Here is a 17966-nt window from a genome sequence, read left to right as displayed (position 1 = left end):
ACCCCCCCCCCCACCTCTCCCTCATTCATTCATAAGCACTGAGTTCATGAGTACACATCCCAGCATGAACACTATTCAACCCACTGCTGTGGAATTCTGACCTTGAAGATTATGTCCACTCTCAAAGGCTCCAAGAGCAGCTGGGTTTGTTTTCTTGATTTTGTTTAACGAATGGGTTTTATTTTCACACTCATGTTTGGACTAGTTTTTTGTCATTGCCATAACAAGGTATTATAAGGGTTTTTTTTGTATCATTTGAAAATGCTACCCATTACTCTGTATGAACATTGTGGATTTGAGCAATGGAACAACAGAATTGTCTAGCACTATAGATAAGACTAAAAATAACTCAGTATTGTTTTATGACATTAATGTTGATATAATTAGTAATTATAAACCCAGCACTAGTACAACATTAATAATATGTTTTTTAATTATTATTAGATATCCTCAATCAGGCGTGGGTAATACTACAATGATATATAATGTGTACAAATATGTTTTAATATTTTTTATGTAACCTATTGTTGTAATTGAACATTTAAAATATTTATCTAGTAATATTAAACAAATTTTAACCTTGAGGACAATTTTTTTTCTGGATCAGAAACACCACTCCAATTTATCTGAAAGTAATTGCACTGTTCTCTACCACTCCAGAGCACAGATTTCCACTGCACCACAGCTCAGTGCTTTACACACTCCCGGCAGACTTTGGGCATTAGACATTGTGATTTCGGGTTCTACATATAATTTAAAACTATGCACAGCTTGTCTTCAGTGTCAGTAATGTATGCTCCTTAATGTAGCAGAAATCACTCATCTGTCACACCACTTGACAAACATTTAGTCTGATACTTTATCACAGGGTTTTCTGACTCATTTTCCTCACTGAGTCCAGCCACTCAGAAAAGTTAATGTGAAAAGATCCAAAGATTCTGCTGATGTAAATTCAAGGCCCCAAACCCAGATCTGAGATCAGTGCATATTCTAAACCCATCGTAGTGTTTGTCTGAACTAAAGCAGTGCAATCAGACCTCAGATATGCTCTTAGAAGATCAGCTCCACACATGCACAGCTGTGCTGTAAGAGGATATCAACCATCCTCTCTAATCCAGCTACCCCTCCCCCACCCCGATTCCCTACCTCTCTCTCTCTCCCTCTCTCTCTCTCTCTCTCTCCACACAGACACTCACACTCACTCCTGTGGTCTGATGTAAATCAGAGTGGGAATTTAATCCTACCACAAAAGCACAGGATTACGGAATTTTTTGGGCACAGCTAAACTACCATTTCAAAGGCCTCACTGGTTCAACTCCATTCTTTTGAGAATAACTACATGAATTTTTGCATTCATGCATTCAACAGCGTTGCCCTACGCAGAGAGATTTCTCCAAATTACATCAATCATTTAAAAAATATTATGTACACTAGATGGTGCAATATATATCTTGCACTGAACATGTCAAATATTGTTTTTGAACTTTTTGACAATTCTCTCACAAATTATGGCACACAGTCATTGCTTGCAAAGAGTGAAACTTTAATGGAAGGTCCGTTTGTCCCTCACCTGTTAGCAACTCACCAACTTAGTACAGAATGTTTTAGGATTCAAATGTATCTTGAATATTCTATAAAAATTCATTCATTCATTATCTGTAACCGCTTATCCAGTTCAGGGTCACAGTGGGTCCAGAGCCTACCTGGAACCATTGGGCGCAAGGCAGGAATACAGGGGGTGCCAGTCTTTCACTGGGCAACACACACATTCACTCACACACTCACACCTACAGACACTTTTGAGTCGCCAATCCACCTACCGTGTGTTTTTGGACTGTGGGAGGAAACTGGAGCACCCGGAGGAAATCCACACAGACACGGGGAGAACACACCAGCTCCTCAAAGACAGTAACCCCGAGCGGGAATCAAACCCACAACCTCCAGGTCCCTGGAGCTGTGTGACTGCGACACTACCTGTGCTGTACCACCATTCTATAAACATTTCACTCTTAATTTGCCTCTGTCCAAACTTACTAAAAAGTGTCGCTGGCATCAATTTTTCAATTTGTTTGTATTTACAAAATAAAATTCAGTTGTTCATTGAAAATACTGGTAATCATATGTTATGAATAATATAATAAATGCTCTCAAGGAAATATGTCAGATTATGTCATTTACATAATGTCCCACCATTTTTGGAAACAGGGTTTGTATTTGTGTCCCAAAGAGACCACAGAGTCTATCAACTTCCAAAACACAGTTAGCATGTTTTGACACAGACACAATAAGGTTTTTTCTGCATACAACCTTAACATTTACATTTCACTTAGTTAAAGACTGAGCTAAAATCTGTAACATCTAAACCCAATGTGAGTTCCTTTATTAAGTTGTGTCATCTGCTAAAATTACCATCAATTGAAATATAGTAATAGCTGGTTTCAACATCTGGTTAACCCTCAAGGCTCTAATAAACTTCCATGACACTGACGTCTTCCACAAGGTAACATCCCATCTGTTTGATATCTACAGATTTCCAGTATTTTTTTTTCAATCACACTTATAGTGTTTGACACTGCCACTCTCACAGAATTAAGTCAATGTGGAAACCATAACCATGGATTTAGGAACACTCACTAAGTTAGCTGAGAGTTCCTTATGATACTCTCTGTGATAAGTGGGAGTAGTAGGAGTGGGAAGCAATACATGACATTATTGGTAAAAATTATGTTTTCTAGGGACATAATTAAAAATCAGTTTTCATTTTAGGGACATATAAAAGTAAGTTTTTATGGAATATTACAGATTTGTAGGAAAGGAGTTTTGTCTTCTAAATGAGGCATTATGTTAATTTGTGTATAATATGACAAGAAGCATAGGCTTGCGAGGTAAAAAAATTTTTACCATTACCATTCTGCCTATTTCTGACCAATGATTGAAGTGATTCTTCATATCCCACTATGGATTTACTTGACATTTCCTACCTCTGAGAAGTAATAATATGGCAGTGCTATGCACTTTTATTCAGACAAACACAATTAATTAGTCTATAAATCAGCTCGCCTGAAGATTGTTTATACTATTTCGGCTAACCGACAATTACCATGAATATTTCTGCAGAAAATTTGGTTACATGCAATCATTCATAAAACTGGTTCAAAAACACAAAACAAAAGTTGACACTTCACTCTAATTCCAAAAGCAAAGCAGTGAAGAAGGCTATAAAGCAAAATTTAGCATAGCTTATTAGCATAGATTTAGTTAAGGAAGAAATTTCTCAGGATACTAGTCATTAGGCATATTTTCCAAACTTTGCAGCTTTAGATGCTTAGTGAATTTTTGCAGTAGCATTCAGTTATTGCTAACAGCAAAAGCATAGATTGTCTGAGGAGAGACAGAGGAATTGTCTGACCAGCAAAGCATCTAATATACATGAAACAGTAAACAAATTGCAATCGCCTATTTAAGTACAAGCATTTTACATCGGGCTTGTTATGGACTGGTGCCTGTCTAGGGTGTGTTCCTGCCTTGCGGCCAGTGATTCTGAGCCAGCTCCAGGCCCACCACAACCCTGAACAGGATGAAGCTTTTTTATAACTGGGAGTTTAAGGGACAAGACTTATGCATGTATTTCAGGATATTGTCGCTGTTAGAACAAAGACCTTGTACCTTCAAAACAGTAATCTTACAGGAGAAGTATTTTTCTTTGTTTTAACTTTTAGTGGAAGTCAATTGTTCATGATGTCTTTGAATAATTTCTACTAGTAAATTCATTATGAAACATTAACACATGTAAATGGAAAGCAGTGTTTTTCATATTTGTCTCAATATTTTTCCAGATTTCACTCAACAGTCATTGCCAATTCCACCCATTATTAAAGAATCACACAGTCACACATGCTAAATTATTCAATAATGCTGGACAGCTCATCAAACTTATAGAAGGACACTAACTCAGATCTGTCACATCAGACACCTGCATTAGATATTAAGATGCTGACAGATGTGGGAGAATTTGGGCCATCTTGTCAGCCTGAGAGAGTTAAGCCATTTGTGCTGGATTCCCGGCCTTGGGTGGAGTTCTAATAAAAGCTTTTAAATTTTATTTCACCTCCCTTTTCGCAGAGACAGCGGCGATGGATTAATCAATGAAAGATGATCTAAATAAATACTGATTAATATTCAGGTGTCATGCAATGACACTGACGCTAAACCTGGTATACTATAGTTAAACAGCTTCACTGGCCAGACAACTACAAAAGCCCCTTTGTCCCTCATTTTCTACCTGTGATCATGGTGGTCAGGAAATGAAGCTCCAACTGTGAAGACAATGCCACAGCCATTGTCTGTTAATGCTTCTGACTGAACACTCAGATAACATCAGTACAAACAGATCTCTAACACACACACACACACACACACACACACCCACACCCACACACACTTTAGATTACATTAGAAACATTAGATTAAATTAATTATACACTATCCTGCACTGTTTATTTATCCTTATTTCTTCCCCCTAAACTTTCAGTACATTCACTGTCTTAAAGATTAACTTGGTCCTGGGTGAATTTGTTTTATTATACAAAACTGGCTGAGTCATCTGTCATTAGCTCCAGCTTTTTGTCGAATTCTGTACATTCACTGAGTGAGAACTTGATTTTTTGTGTTAAATGTTTTTCTCAGTAAAGTTAGAATATTCTCTGGCTCTGCACCAAACTGGACACATATAAAAGTTCTCAGTTCTTATTTTCAACTTACTAATATCTCAGTAATTATATGAAAATTGTGATATTATGGTAATACCATATAGTAATCTGCTGTCAATTTGGTTTTATATTCCAAACTCTTGAATATCAAATTTCTGAAGGGTACTGTTAAAATTTATATCTAAAAATACATTCATTAATATAATGTTGTGGTTGTAACCTTGTATCACTAAAAAGTAACTTCACTGGTTAAACAAAAAAATGTTTCACTATTTCAAAATGGTAATATAAAAAGATTTTAAAGCAAAAAACTACCTGGCATGTTTCGGCAAGACAAACAATAAAGACCTCAACAACAAAAAATATAGCTATATGAAATATAGACCAGATCTTATGCAGATTAACAACTAGCCAGGAACTGGTTAAGTGTTATAATAATAAACAGACCCATCAGCCACAGAAAACCTTGGGACATCTGTTTCCTGAACATGTAGCATTTGGTAAAGCTCAATATGAACATCATTCAGCTGAACAACAAGAAGTTATACTGACTATATGCAACATATTCTTATCATGACGGTAACTAATTTGGTTCTGTGCTTCCTGAACTCGACTTGATATTTCCTGATTGAATCCTTTGTCCCTAGATCTCCGAAGGACTTCTGTCACACAGAGGGAGTTTTCACACACACACACACACACACACACACACACACACACACACACACACACACACACGCACGCACGCACGCACACGCCCACACACGCACGCATACACACACACACACACACACTTACTTTTTCCTGATGATGGTCCCACCTTGTGCAGCCACACAGCTTATTCACCTCTCCAGGCAAACAGTGAATCTACAGGCAGAAAGAAAAATAGTAAACTCTTAAACACCTAAGACACACACACACACACATACAGACACACAGACACACACTTGCACAGTTGGTTCCCCTCTCCAGCCGGGACGGAGACTGTCACTGGTCTGCTAATAGCACAATAGGCTGATTGTGTTGACACTCAAGGATGTGCAGCAGTGAGCTGCTTTTACCAAAGAGTCAAAAACCACTGCAGGATATTTTTCCTCACCACAAGTGCCCCTGGATAAACTTTCAACATTAGCATGAAATTCCCTGAATAGCTTTGGTTACGTTTTCTCAGATACTGTACAACATGGTCAGAACTGTGGCATAAAAACAAATTTTTATGGCAGCACACTAAAGGTCTAAATATGTATTGAAATGTTATGGTGTATGTTCTGAATGTATGTCCTGGCCAATTTTAAAATATCCTCAAGGCAGAGTCTGTACTTAACCTGTGACCACATTTTTTTTTTGGTGAACACTTATGTTTAATTACATAAGAGAGGTTATGCCCAATGACTTTCAAGCCCAAGTGGGGATAAGAAACTCCCTCCACCACATGGAGAGCCAATTACTTACTTTCCTGGAGGACCTGTATGTGTGAACTCACCCACAACATTGAACCTGGACATTACTCGCAAGCCCCTTGTAGAGACACCAGGCAATATCAGAGTCAACACATGTGACAATGGAGTCACTAATGCTCCGGAGTTTCTCCCACATATGCTGCACAGGCCAAAGCACGTAGCACATTTCCCACTGTAGAAGTGTGTCGGATACAGCCAATTTCCCGCTGTGCACTGTGAATGTGAAAGGGCATTCATCTCAAAGTTTCTCTAGAAATTCTCCTGAGTTCATGTGTGTAAGAGACCTCTGTGTTAATGCAAACACCTGCAAAATGTGTCCCAGACTTTATAGGGAATTTATCCCACTAGCGCCCTAGTGAAACCTCAGAGAGTGAGCATGTATGAACAGAGCTGCTGATGTCCCAGAGTACCTCTTGCACAGCTTCACAGACACAGCCCCATGCCTAAAGCACTGGAGCATTTCCCACTTTAAAAAAGTGTATGAAATCTCCTGCGGTGCATTGCTTGTGTGAAAGGACAACTCTGGACCTGGTACCCTGGATTTTCTTTGGAGTTTCTCCAAATTTCTATGTATAAGGGACTCAAGTGTGTTCATCTGAACTAACTAACATGATGAGCAAATAGTCAGACATTCCTGACTTAAACTGATCATGTTAGAGCAAGAACACATCAAACAGAGAAGAACAACGGTACTCCAAAAATCGTGATGAGATCCAATGAAAAAGTATGCACTAATGTTGTGACACTATGGTTCATCCAATACTCTATACCAAGGTCATTGCCACTGTACTGTATATTTAATAATTTAAATGTGTACATATTGCAAATTTAGCTTATTATTATTATTATTATTATTAGAGAGTTTTTTACATAAATGGTTGCAACTGTATTAACTGCAATTTCCCTCTAGGATATATAAAGTATTTCTGATTCTGATAAATATAAATGAATATAAAATAAAATGTTGGAGATTTGTTTTTAGACTAAATGGTTTCTCCAAGCATGTTTGTGTCTATTTTAATGAATAATGCAATCAAATTTCAGTACACCTGTACATACACACACGCACACGTTTTTTTTAAATACATAAGTTAACAGTACCTCAAATAACACTACACTAGGTGAACACTAAAGCCCTGTGTTCCAACTGGTGTGAGGGGTGGTAACCATTCCGCCGGTTGCCAGGCAGCAGAGAGAAGGACAGCATGTTTGAGAGGGATTAAAATGTGAGGGATTTAGAGGGAACTTCTGTTTCAGCTGCTCAAACCACGCACTCTGAGAATATGCACATCTGAATGTGCACAAAAATTAGCTGTTTAGTTTTTATGATGAAGAATTCCTGGCTATATGCATTTCAATTTATGAACAGCTTTTTTGAGACTGTGAGGAGAATGACTGCTCATTGAGTTTTCCTCTTTATAATCTCTTACCTTTACCAATGATTCTCTGAAATACCAAATCTCTCAGAAAACTACCAAATAGCAATAATTTTTGTGCACTAAATCATATTGTTGGCTCATTCTCAGTGCTTCTACATAAATATGACTGGTACCCTCTATAGCTCGACTCTTTGTTTCAATTTAAAACGTCATGTCAATTCACTTGCATCTTTATCATTCAAGAAACGATTTTGTCTGACAACTGAACTTTTATTGGGATCTGGGCTGGAGTTTCTGTGGTTCCGGCTTGGATAAGATTCATTTCAGCCTCACAGCAAAAAATATTTCTCCCTGTAGTAGGTTAAGCCAATAACTTTTCAATGTCTATATATTTTCTGTTCTATGTTACACTATTTCTTTCAACTATATCTTTCAACACAATTTCTTTCAACTGTATTGCAGGGGTTCCCAAAGTTTTTGGGCAAATGATCACAAGTGGTCATTATGAATGTTTTCACCTTATATTTAGGTAGGAACCCATTCTAAATTCAGAAGACTGCATGAAAGTAATTACAGACCAAAAGTGCTAAAAACACTAAACTCGAGTTAAAAACTAGTTTCTGTGATAATTCAAACAGTGAATACATACCTACAGACAACTTAAACTTCATCCATGTACAAACAACAGTTGTTTTTTCTCTTCAAAACATACCATTCCACCTGAAGAAATGCAGAGCTTCTGAACGTAACTAGAGAGAACTGCAGTACCCCACAATCGTAGGCGTTCCCTTTAAGTGAGCAGAGTAATGCCTGTTCAAGGAAGTGTACAATTAAAAAAATCTAGCTATTTTCGCAAAAACAAAGAAAGAAAAAAATATATATTGTTTTATAACAGTTTTTAGATAAGGATTTAGCATTTTTTTAAAATACATTCATGCTTGAGTGCAAGCAGGAATTATAATACAAAATAGCAGTCTTTTTAGTTTCATTAATAATTTGCCATAATAATCATCCACATTTCTTTGTATGCACTGTAGGTCCACTGTCATATACGAATATAAATAAAATGGTCATAATTGTGGTGTACACTTTTCAATACCTGTATATAAAATCTGAGTGTAAGTATCTCTACAATGCACCACCTTACCTATGATCACTCTGACTGGCTTTGTTTACATATCAGTGATTGAATTATGGAGGAATTTTAAAAATCAATGTAATTCCTCTTTAAGGGAAGAAGTCATAAATTGCACAACCTCAAATATGCTGCTGGGTTCCTGCTTCATATTGTTCATTCCATCCATTTAAACTGAGCCTAGTAGCTGTCGCTCTTGATTTCTCTCAGTGGCCTGAATTACAAAATAAAAGAGTTCGTAACCCAGAGCCTGCGGTCAAAACATGCTCTCTGTACATCTCTATGTGAGTTAAAGTCCTGCGCACACACACACACTGTCTCTATCTCAGCACAGCATATAGAACAATCAAGCCACAATCCCCATCCTCACACACACACATTCACAGAAAGGGACATGTCGGGTATATAGGTCAGTTTGCATGACCAAGCATGCTGAAATAAGAGGATTACACCATTCTTGGCGAGATAGGCTGTGCTACAGAAATGACATCAAAAACTTAATAAAATACAACAGAAGAGAATTGTAATTTACATAAAATATTTTTATCTTAACGATGATATTAATAGACATTATTGCATATTATCGTGGGACGAATGCCTTACAAAATGCAGTAGACTACTTACAAAGCCTAAACCTGGGCTTGTCTGTACTATTATTATTATTAATATAATATATTAACCCCCGAACAGACAATCAGGATATTTCCTTATGGTTGGAAACCAAATTATTGCCAAAATATTATAGCATGCTATCATCTTCTTCTACTTCCTCTCTCCTGTAGAGCTGATCTCATGTGCCATCGTTTCTTTGTTTCACTTATGGATTAATGTTGCTATGTTATATCTTTTCATGTGGCATTCAGTAAGAGTATAATTAGCTGGGAGTATACTTGGATAGCCTGTAATTACATGTAGTCTTTTGTATTGTATACATTTCTGAAATACCTATAAGTTAAAATTACTATATACAGGGAAAGTAAAAGTAAAGGGAAAGCAATAAAATGCATAAATAGCATTCCTAAAAGAATGAATGTTTACATTAATTATATCAGCACTTTTTTATTACTGCTTAATCCTAGTGTATAATAAATAAATAAATAAATAAATAAATAAATAAATAATAACAGTAATTCTCTTAAAATAATGTTAACGGTTACAATAGTAAAAATACACACAGGCCTTTTTTTTAATCTCTTAAGGCAGTTATGTACTTCCCCAGCACAGTGGTGTGTTTACTGTAGCTCTGCTGATATTGCTCCTCTGCCTGGCACCACTCAGCTCAATGTTGTGAGAAGAGTTCATCCACTTCGCATGCCTTAAGGAGTTATGCATGACATAACCCATTGCACCACATGACCACTCTGTTCCCCTCTACAGCCCACTCCATACAGACCCTCTGAAATGTACAGTGGCCAATAGGCAGTGGAGGGAGACAATGCTTGGTAAAAAAAAAAAAAAGGCACAAGGCAGGAACACACCATGTACATGGCACCAGTCCATCACAGGGCACCTCTCACTCAAACATTCACTCACAGCTACTGACAATTTAACACAACCAAATCACCTACACTCTAAGAAAATGCATATGGTAGAGGTGCATTATTGTCACTAATGTTACAGTATGTAATACAAATGTACCTTTAAAGCTACAACAGTGGTTTTAACGTCCAGTTTTGTTCCCTAAAGGTACATCACATTCTCTTCCCCAGAAGGAGAGGTGAATATTTGCGATCTTTCATTTAATAAAATAAATAAAAGCACATATTATAAGTCCTGGGGATTAAATGGGGTGTATGAAATCAATACTATTTTAAAAATCTAATATGAATACCACCACAGAAACAAACAAAAAAAAAAACTAAATGTACTAACAGGTTTTCGGACTGTGGGAGGAAACCCAAGCATGCGGAGGAAACCTATACAGACAATAAGACATCTTAAACGCCACTCCAAAATTGATCAGGTGAGGATTGAGGTATCTATTTGTGATGCCACTGCAAAACCCCACCTAAATATTATCAACTTGAAAATATTAAACAGGCATTTCACTGAATTTTCTAACTAATTCAATCTTTAAGACACAAACAACTTCTTTGATGTTAAAGCTTTGGCCTGAACCACTGTCTCAGAATGATCAACATAATATTAACATTACATAAAACTAAGAAGACATGCAGACTTTAATGGGTTGTTTTATATCCTAAATAAAATGTCAACATTTGACAATTGGTTCATATCAGTAGAAATATAGAAAACTCTTTCCTATTTTTTCAAAGGCATCCCAGCACCCCTTGTAATAAATATTCAGCACTACACTGGGGAAGCCAGACAGCCAACACATTACTAAAATTTACAGAGAATTAATTATTTAATTATTTTGGTAGTAGACAGGTGATCAACAGTAGATGCAACATTAATGATAACAGTAAAATCGGCTAGTTGTAACGTCATACATCTTAAGGTCAAAAACTAAACTTCGCACTCTCTGAAACCTTCTAGAATGAACATTCAGCTTTAAACAACTTTTAAATGCAAATGTCAACTGGTTCTCTTTCCACAGCTTCAAAAGTACTTTGCTTACACAGCTGATGAAGGACTTCCCGTCAAAAACATCCTGTTTATTTAGAAACATGGCGTACTATGTTGGAATTTTCCAGAATGCCAGTTAAGAAAATATACCATACTCTACATTTATTCACATTAACTGGACATTTTATAAGAAACCCTACCATTTTAGGTCTTATCACTGAAGTACATTTAGATTGTAGTTAATAGCCTCTCTGTCACTGTTTGGTTATACTCATCCAGTAGTCCTTCATCACTGGTCAGTGTCAGTGTCATTAATGTCATAAGGTCCTGTTTTGTTGTGAATATAAGGATAATATTAGAATGAGTTACTGTCAATAACTGTACACATTAATATTTGTCCTGCACCTTCAGGACAAAGTTTGGACTTTGTGAAGGCATTGTAATTTAGAGTAATTTGAAATAGAGCATAGTGTACCACAAACCAGAGTTTCTAAACTACCAAAGCACCACTCACTTTAGTGAAGGAGAATATGTGGCCTCTTTTTATTAATAAAATAAGCAATTAAGTAGTTATAGATGGTATAAAGACTGTAGCAATATTACATGAAACTGTGTCATACACAATTCCCATCTTAAAAAAAAAATCTTACTGTAAAGGTATTTGATGGTGTTTCATCACTCCAGAGAATACTCCAGTGCTCTATGGCCCTGTGCTTTTAAAGGGGCTTTATACTCCTCTAGCTGATATAAGGCATTACACACAAAGTAACCTTAGGCCCATGCTTGTCTCATATTGTCAATGGTTTCCGTGGAGACTAAACAAGCTGTACATAACTAATTAACGAGATGTATCTGGATACTTTAGTAAATGCAATACATTCGGTTATTTACTATGAATCACCATTGTTCAGCGTAATGACGTCACGCGCGCACTGCTATTGTTGTGGTAAAACGTCACGAGGCGGAAGGCGCGATTATAAACAAGAGGAGGAGCAATGAGCTCCAAACTCCGCAGTTTTGATCCACGTCTCTGATAACTACATCGAAGACAGTGAATTTACACTTTTCCTTACACTTAACCGGTCATTCGTACGTTACACTTCACACTGTTCAACAAAGGCTACTTCTGTAACGAACAAGGGCACGGCTCTGCACACGCTCTCTGAATAAATACAGGCTAAACCCGTTTCAAAATGTGTTCAAGGCGAAAACGTAGTAACAGGAGGCTCTCTGCGCCTCGTACGGGAACGTGTTTCAGTGTGCCCTCAGTCCGTGGGGTCAGTCGATACCCATTCAGACGCGCTGTCATTTTCTCCACCCGTTTTCACAAGCCCCGCCCCTCCGTGCTCGGATTGGCTAGCAGTTTTTATACTACTTACAATTATTTTAAATATTTGAATTAAAATCTATCGGTAAAAGAGAATGCACTATGTTATAACAGTATGGTTATCTTTATTCATTTGTTCAGTCATTTAATCTGCTTTTTCAAGTTCAGTGTCAACGTGTCTGGGGGGTATTCCACAAATCAGGACTTCTCTGTTTAGCCAGATAACTCAAGCCCATCCAATAGGACAGGAGCTGAGGGAGATATTGGACTGCTTTCAACTTTGTGTATAAGTTATCTAGGTAACCGAGAAATCCTGCCTTGTGGACCTTGCCCCGGGTTATTCACAGCATGTGGATTATTATATAATAATATATAGTTATTATTTTATTATAATTATATAATATATTATATAGAGCACCTACATTTCATTTCCTGTCATGCTCGCCAGTGTGATATTCCAAAAATAAATACAACCAGAGACACAATATGAGCAACCAGCCAATCATAGCAGAGGGGGCGGGGATTGTCGGAAAACGGGCGGGAAAAACAGCGCCATTCAGAAAGATCTCAAAAAACTTAATTTTGTAATATCAAATATTGGGAGCTGCCGTTGTTGGAAAGTCTTCAGTACTGAGCCACAGTCCGACAACGTCGAAGAGAGTTGGGAAACAAAGCCACAGACAGTGACAATAATGTTATTAAACCATAAACAGACTTCTAAAAATGTCGTAAGACTCACTGTTGTTTTTATCAGTCACTAACAATAATCACGCGATCTTGCTTGCGTTATGTTAACTACTCGGACAATTGATGGACACACAGTGGGACTGACACACACACACACACACACACACAGAGAGAGAGAGAGAGAGAGACAGACGGTGTTGACCCGGAGGCTGGACTTCCTCAGCCAAAATAATTTCTGTCATCTAAAAGTAACGTATCCTGTGAAAATCGAAGATCTGACCCAAATGGCGTCCAGTTTTCTGTCGTGGTGTAAGAAATTGTGGCACTTACCCCGTGATTCTCTGCGGGTTATTCTGGATGTTCTCAGTGTTGTGGTCGTCCCGCTACGATATGCAGCCCCTCCCCTTCGGCTGTACTACACAGTCCCGTGGTCCACTAACCAGAGAGAGAGAGAGAGAGAGAGAGAGAGAGAGAGAGAGAGAGAGAGAGAGAGAGAGAGAGAGAGAGAGACAATCAAACACTACGGTTGCGCCCTACAAAATAATCTCCCACAAAATGGGCCTATCAGAGTGAAGAAAGGTGTCACGTCTTCCGCCTAGTGAAGGAGGTGGGGAGTAGTGCACCTAAAGAGAACGAGGGAAATTCAAATAGTTTCTGAATACAGTCTGCTCAGTTCACACATCGATCAGTTTACACTACACTGCACTACACGGAACACTGTACTAGTGTGTGTGTGTGTGTGTGTGTGTGTGTGTGTGTGTGTGTGTTCACTCACATGGGTTAAATGCGGAAGACACATTTCCTTGTAGGTTGTACAATGACAAATAATTGCACGTATCTGTCTAAATATCTCTCTATCTATCCTTCAGTTTGTATGTTTTTCAAGTTTGTCTGTTCTCGTTCTCTAACTTTGGGTGTAAATGTGCGGCAAATTGAAAATGGGACAAAATATAGTGTCTGCTCATAGTCACAAGAGGGCGCACTTTCCCACAAAACACCGAATATCGAAAAAACTGCTGATATACACAGATGGGCCACATTAATAAAACTGGTGACCGGTGAAATGTATAACATTTATTATGTTACAGTAACAGTAACACCTCTTTAATTAAATCTCAAACGAACAGCCAGTTCTTGACGTTTATGTGTTGGAAGCGTAAAGTCCTGAGTGATTTTGGCAAGGGTCAAATTAGGTCAGAGCAGCAGATCTTGTGGGGTGTTACCTGTATGCAGCCGTTAGCACCTACCAGCAGTGCTTCAAAGAAGGCCGCCAGTGAACTGGCAGCAAGGGCAATGCAAGTGAGGAGCAAAGGCAAATGTATTACTTTGACACATACCAAGTACTTAAACTTTATTACAAACGAAGTACACCCCTTCTTTTCAAAGGTCTTCCCTAGTGACAATGGCCTTTTTCAGCTGAGTAATGCACCCTGTCACACTGCAACAGGAATGGATTCATGAACATGACAAGTAGATCAGCCTCATCGAATATATCTATATAATGTGTCCAATACAAGTCCAATCCACGAAGGCCCCACCTCACAACTTACAGGACTTGCAGCCTTGGGTGCATTAGGTATATTAGCAGTTTGACTGGCATAAAATGACCTACAGAATATTAGGCATTTTAATGTTAATTCTATTCAGCTAATATTTAAGTCATTTTGGGAATCGCACAAGTCTGGAAAATATAGACATTTGACTTATTTGACTGGCCAAGTGCTTATATGAGTAAACGTGGCCTGTATTTTAAAGTGGTATTTAAAATATTTCCCTGTAGGGACCCAAGTTAAAGGGCGAGCTAATATGGACAATCAAATAAATAAACGAGTGTAAAAAAATATATGAATGTTTCAAAATTGCCATTCTCTCTCAAGGCAATATACACAGATCAGCACACCTACATCGTTGGTCCAAGTCAGAGACAGTAGCTCATCTGTTGCTGCACAGTTTGTGTTGGTCGTCCTCTAATTCTCCATCAGTGGACACAGGACGCTGTTGGCTGGATATGTTTGATTGATTGACTATTCTCAGTCCAGCGGTGACACTGATGGCTTTAAAAACTCCAGCAGCGATGCTGTGTCTGATCCAGTCATACCAGCAAAACACACACTAACACCTCAGAGTCACTGCAGCACTGAGAATACAGCCAAATGTTTACTGAAACCTGTTCATGAAGCATTTCTTCTGAAACAGGGGATATTAATGGAACACTAGGCAGTAATTATACTTTTAAAATTACAGGTACAAATTTAATTTTTATGCATCACTGACCTGTAACTGAGAGAATAGAGACTCTCTCATTGCTACTATGGGTTCCGCACTGCAGAAACTCTTTTAGAGGAGGGTAGGAATCCCCCTCACTCCACCTCCCCCTTGATTTCAGGACAGTGCTGTAAAAGTGAATTACAATCTGCCAGGGTAACAATACCAAATCTTACCTAGTACTTCTTTAAATACTAGTTTGCCCTCCTTTGCTACAGCAACTGCTTCTATTATTCTTGGAAGACACTCCAAGTCTTCTCAAAGCTATTGGTTGCTGTTCCATCACTGTAAAGATTTCAATTTCACTATTTCAAAGCACAGTGCTGTGTGGCTTTATACACCTCTGACTGATGCTTGGCATTGAGCAAAACGTCTATACTCCCACGTATGAGGCTGGGTAGGCTTCAGACCCACCTCAAACTTCAGGATGAAGCAGTTACAGAAAATGAATACATGAAAAATCTAGACACAGATTAGATACAGACAGGTATTTAAGTACAGTCATATGGAGTGCAGTAGAAACGAACCTTATAGATAAGAATACAAATTAGCGTGTTTATGAATGTGAAACGTAACAGAAAGGGAGCGTGATTGTGATGCAAAATGGCACTTTATAGTGAATAAACAGAAGACAGCTCTGCAAAGTATGTAATTAGGAAAAGATGCTCCATAATATACCAGAATAAACCAATATAATAAAAAGCTGGCTTACCTAAGCAATCCCACATGGAAGTGTTGCGTCTAGACCCAGGCAATGGTAGCACACTTATATTACAGCTACTGTGCAAATAAAGCTTGTGAAAATGAGGAATATGGTTTACCTTAAAGCAAATATTAAATTGCTGGTGTGGATGTGTAACAGGCAGGTTACGTTCCCAGGAGCTAACTGTCAACAACTGACACTGTCAGAGAACATTACGTCAACATTCAAAACACACCTGTGGTAAACTGAAATAAGGCATAAGAAGCCTTTGCAACTTTACTTAAATTATAAGACAAGGTATTAATAGCCTAAAGAACGTTTCTAAATTTTATTGAAATTATTATTTCTTTTTTCAGGGAGTTTTCCACATGGTATTCTTTGCAAAATGTACAGAATGCATTAAAGAATTTCATTTAACTTACACCATAACAAAGCCACAATTTGCTCAAAAGAGGCTAATGCTTTTTAATAAAGAAATGTGGAGCTGTAAACATTTGAAGGCTGACATGTATGAGAAACGTCACGTACGTCACTAATTTTTTGTGACCGAAACAGAACAGCATGGAGTACTGTGCAAAAATCAGAGGCCACGTTTTATTTAGTTCATTTCATGTACTTGTGAAATAACATACATTTATGTGAAGGACCAAGGCCGTAACTCTTCCTCCTCCTACACGATCCACACCTGGAATTCCTCCTCTCTCACGTTCCTATAACGAAAACATTGAGCATCCTACTGCCACAATGTCACCTCCCTCTGTTCCACGATTTCTCCTGGTCAGTAACAGGTGCAGTCTGACTTCATCATCATCTCCCAACTCAATTTCTAGCTCAGGTTTGGGTGTGGTCAGTACATGCAAAACAGCCATTCAGTAAAAGTAATGTTTGAGGAGTAATACATACAGAATTACACGAGTTGAGTTTGTGCAGTTTTGTCAGATGTGCCTCATTTAAATAATGTAAACCAACCTTTTTCCTCATGTAAATAACTACATCTAATATCAGTCCACACCCAATGATGATTACCTGGAAGCCTGGTTGCACTACCTGGACAGACCTGTATTCACTTCTTAAGAAAAGGTCTGCCAGTATTGTCTTCCAAATTCCAAAGTTCAGTCACAGAAGCTGTTGCATTTGTTTCTTCTCACAGTCCAATTAATCCACAACGTCCTCAACAAGTAACACTGAGGTTCTGAATTATGGAGCCAGTCTATTGCTCTGAAAGTAGTGACAGCTTCTTTATATATATATTTCCTCAGTAATGGCTTCTTGACTGCTACATGTCTTTTGAGGCCCAAGCAAGATTGGGGCTTGTTTTTCTCCAGTCTTAAATGTGAAAGCTTTATATTCTCCATATTTGACAAGAACAGTTTGGATAGTCTGCCAGTTCTTTTGTGTTGCATTTTCTTAGTTCACTTTTGGAAACATTCCAGGTTTTCCATATATATTACGCTGCACTTCGCCTTCCTTTTGCTAGTGGATTATTACATATCCTTTGCATGGTCTCTACAGAAAAATACATAAATTATGCTAAATGGCCGTTTGAACTGGAACAGAAACAAAATGATGCAAGGAAGTCTGCACTGTATTTCAGACCACTTTCTGTAACACACTGGTGGTATGTAATGCTGTTTGTGGCCTGTGACATTCTACAAGTTGACACTACAATTATACACTTCATATCTGGGTATTTATTTATGAATATTTGAGGTGATAACAGCACTAAACAACATTTAGTTGTTGATTAGGTTTATTTCTATATTCTAGCACTA

The 17966-nt window shown here is 37.9% G+C and overlaps 1 protein-coding gene across 4 annotated transcripts in view; it reads right to left on the bottom strand.

Annotated features, from left to right (window-relative positions):
* The window catches only part of pals2b (protein associated with LIN7 2, MAGUK p55 family member b), a 32554-nt gene extending 18904 nt beyond the window's left edge, over positions 1 to 13650 (bottom strand). The window contains exons 1-3 of one of the 4 annotated variants that reach the window (XM_066675126.1): positions 13557 to 13650; positions 5508 to 5576; positions 4283 to 4316 (exon numbers count right to left, since the gene is read on the bottom strand). In XM_066675126.1, coding sequence (XP_066531223.1) covers positions 4283 to 4292 — 10 coding nt within the window. In that variant the 5' untranslated portion in view covers positions 4293 to 4316; positions 5508 to 5576; positions 13557 to 13650. Of the gene's footprint in view, positions 1 to 4282; positions 4317 to 5507; positions 5577 to 11862; positions 12106 to 13556 lie in introns of those variants that run through there. The other 3 variants (XM_066675127.1, XM_066675128.1, XM_066675129.1) reach the window with 3 other exon arrangements.
* Positions 13651 to 17966: the final 4316 nt, after the last annotated feature.

The sequence above is a fragment of the Hoplias malabaricus genome, chromosome 6 (genome assembly GCF_029633855.1).
Source record: "Hoplias malabaricus isolate fHopMal1 chromosome 6, fHopMal1.hap1, whole genome shotgun sequence".
NCBI lineage: Eukaryota > Metazoa > Chordata > Actinopteri > Characiformes > Erythrinidae > Hoplias > Hoplias malabaricus.
Note: the sequence above shows the minus strand (reverse complement) of the source record. Positions and strands in the feature narration are given on the sequence as shown.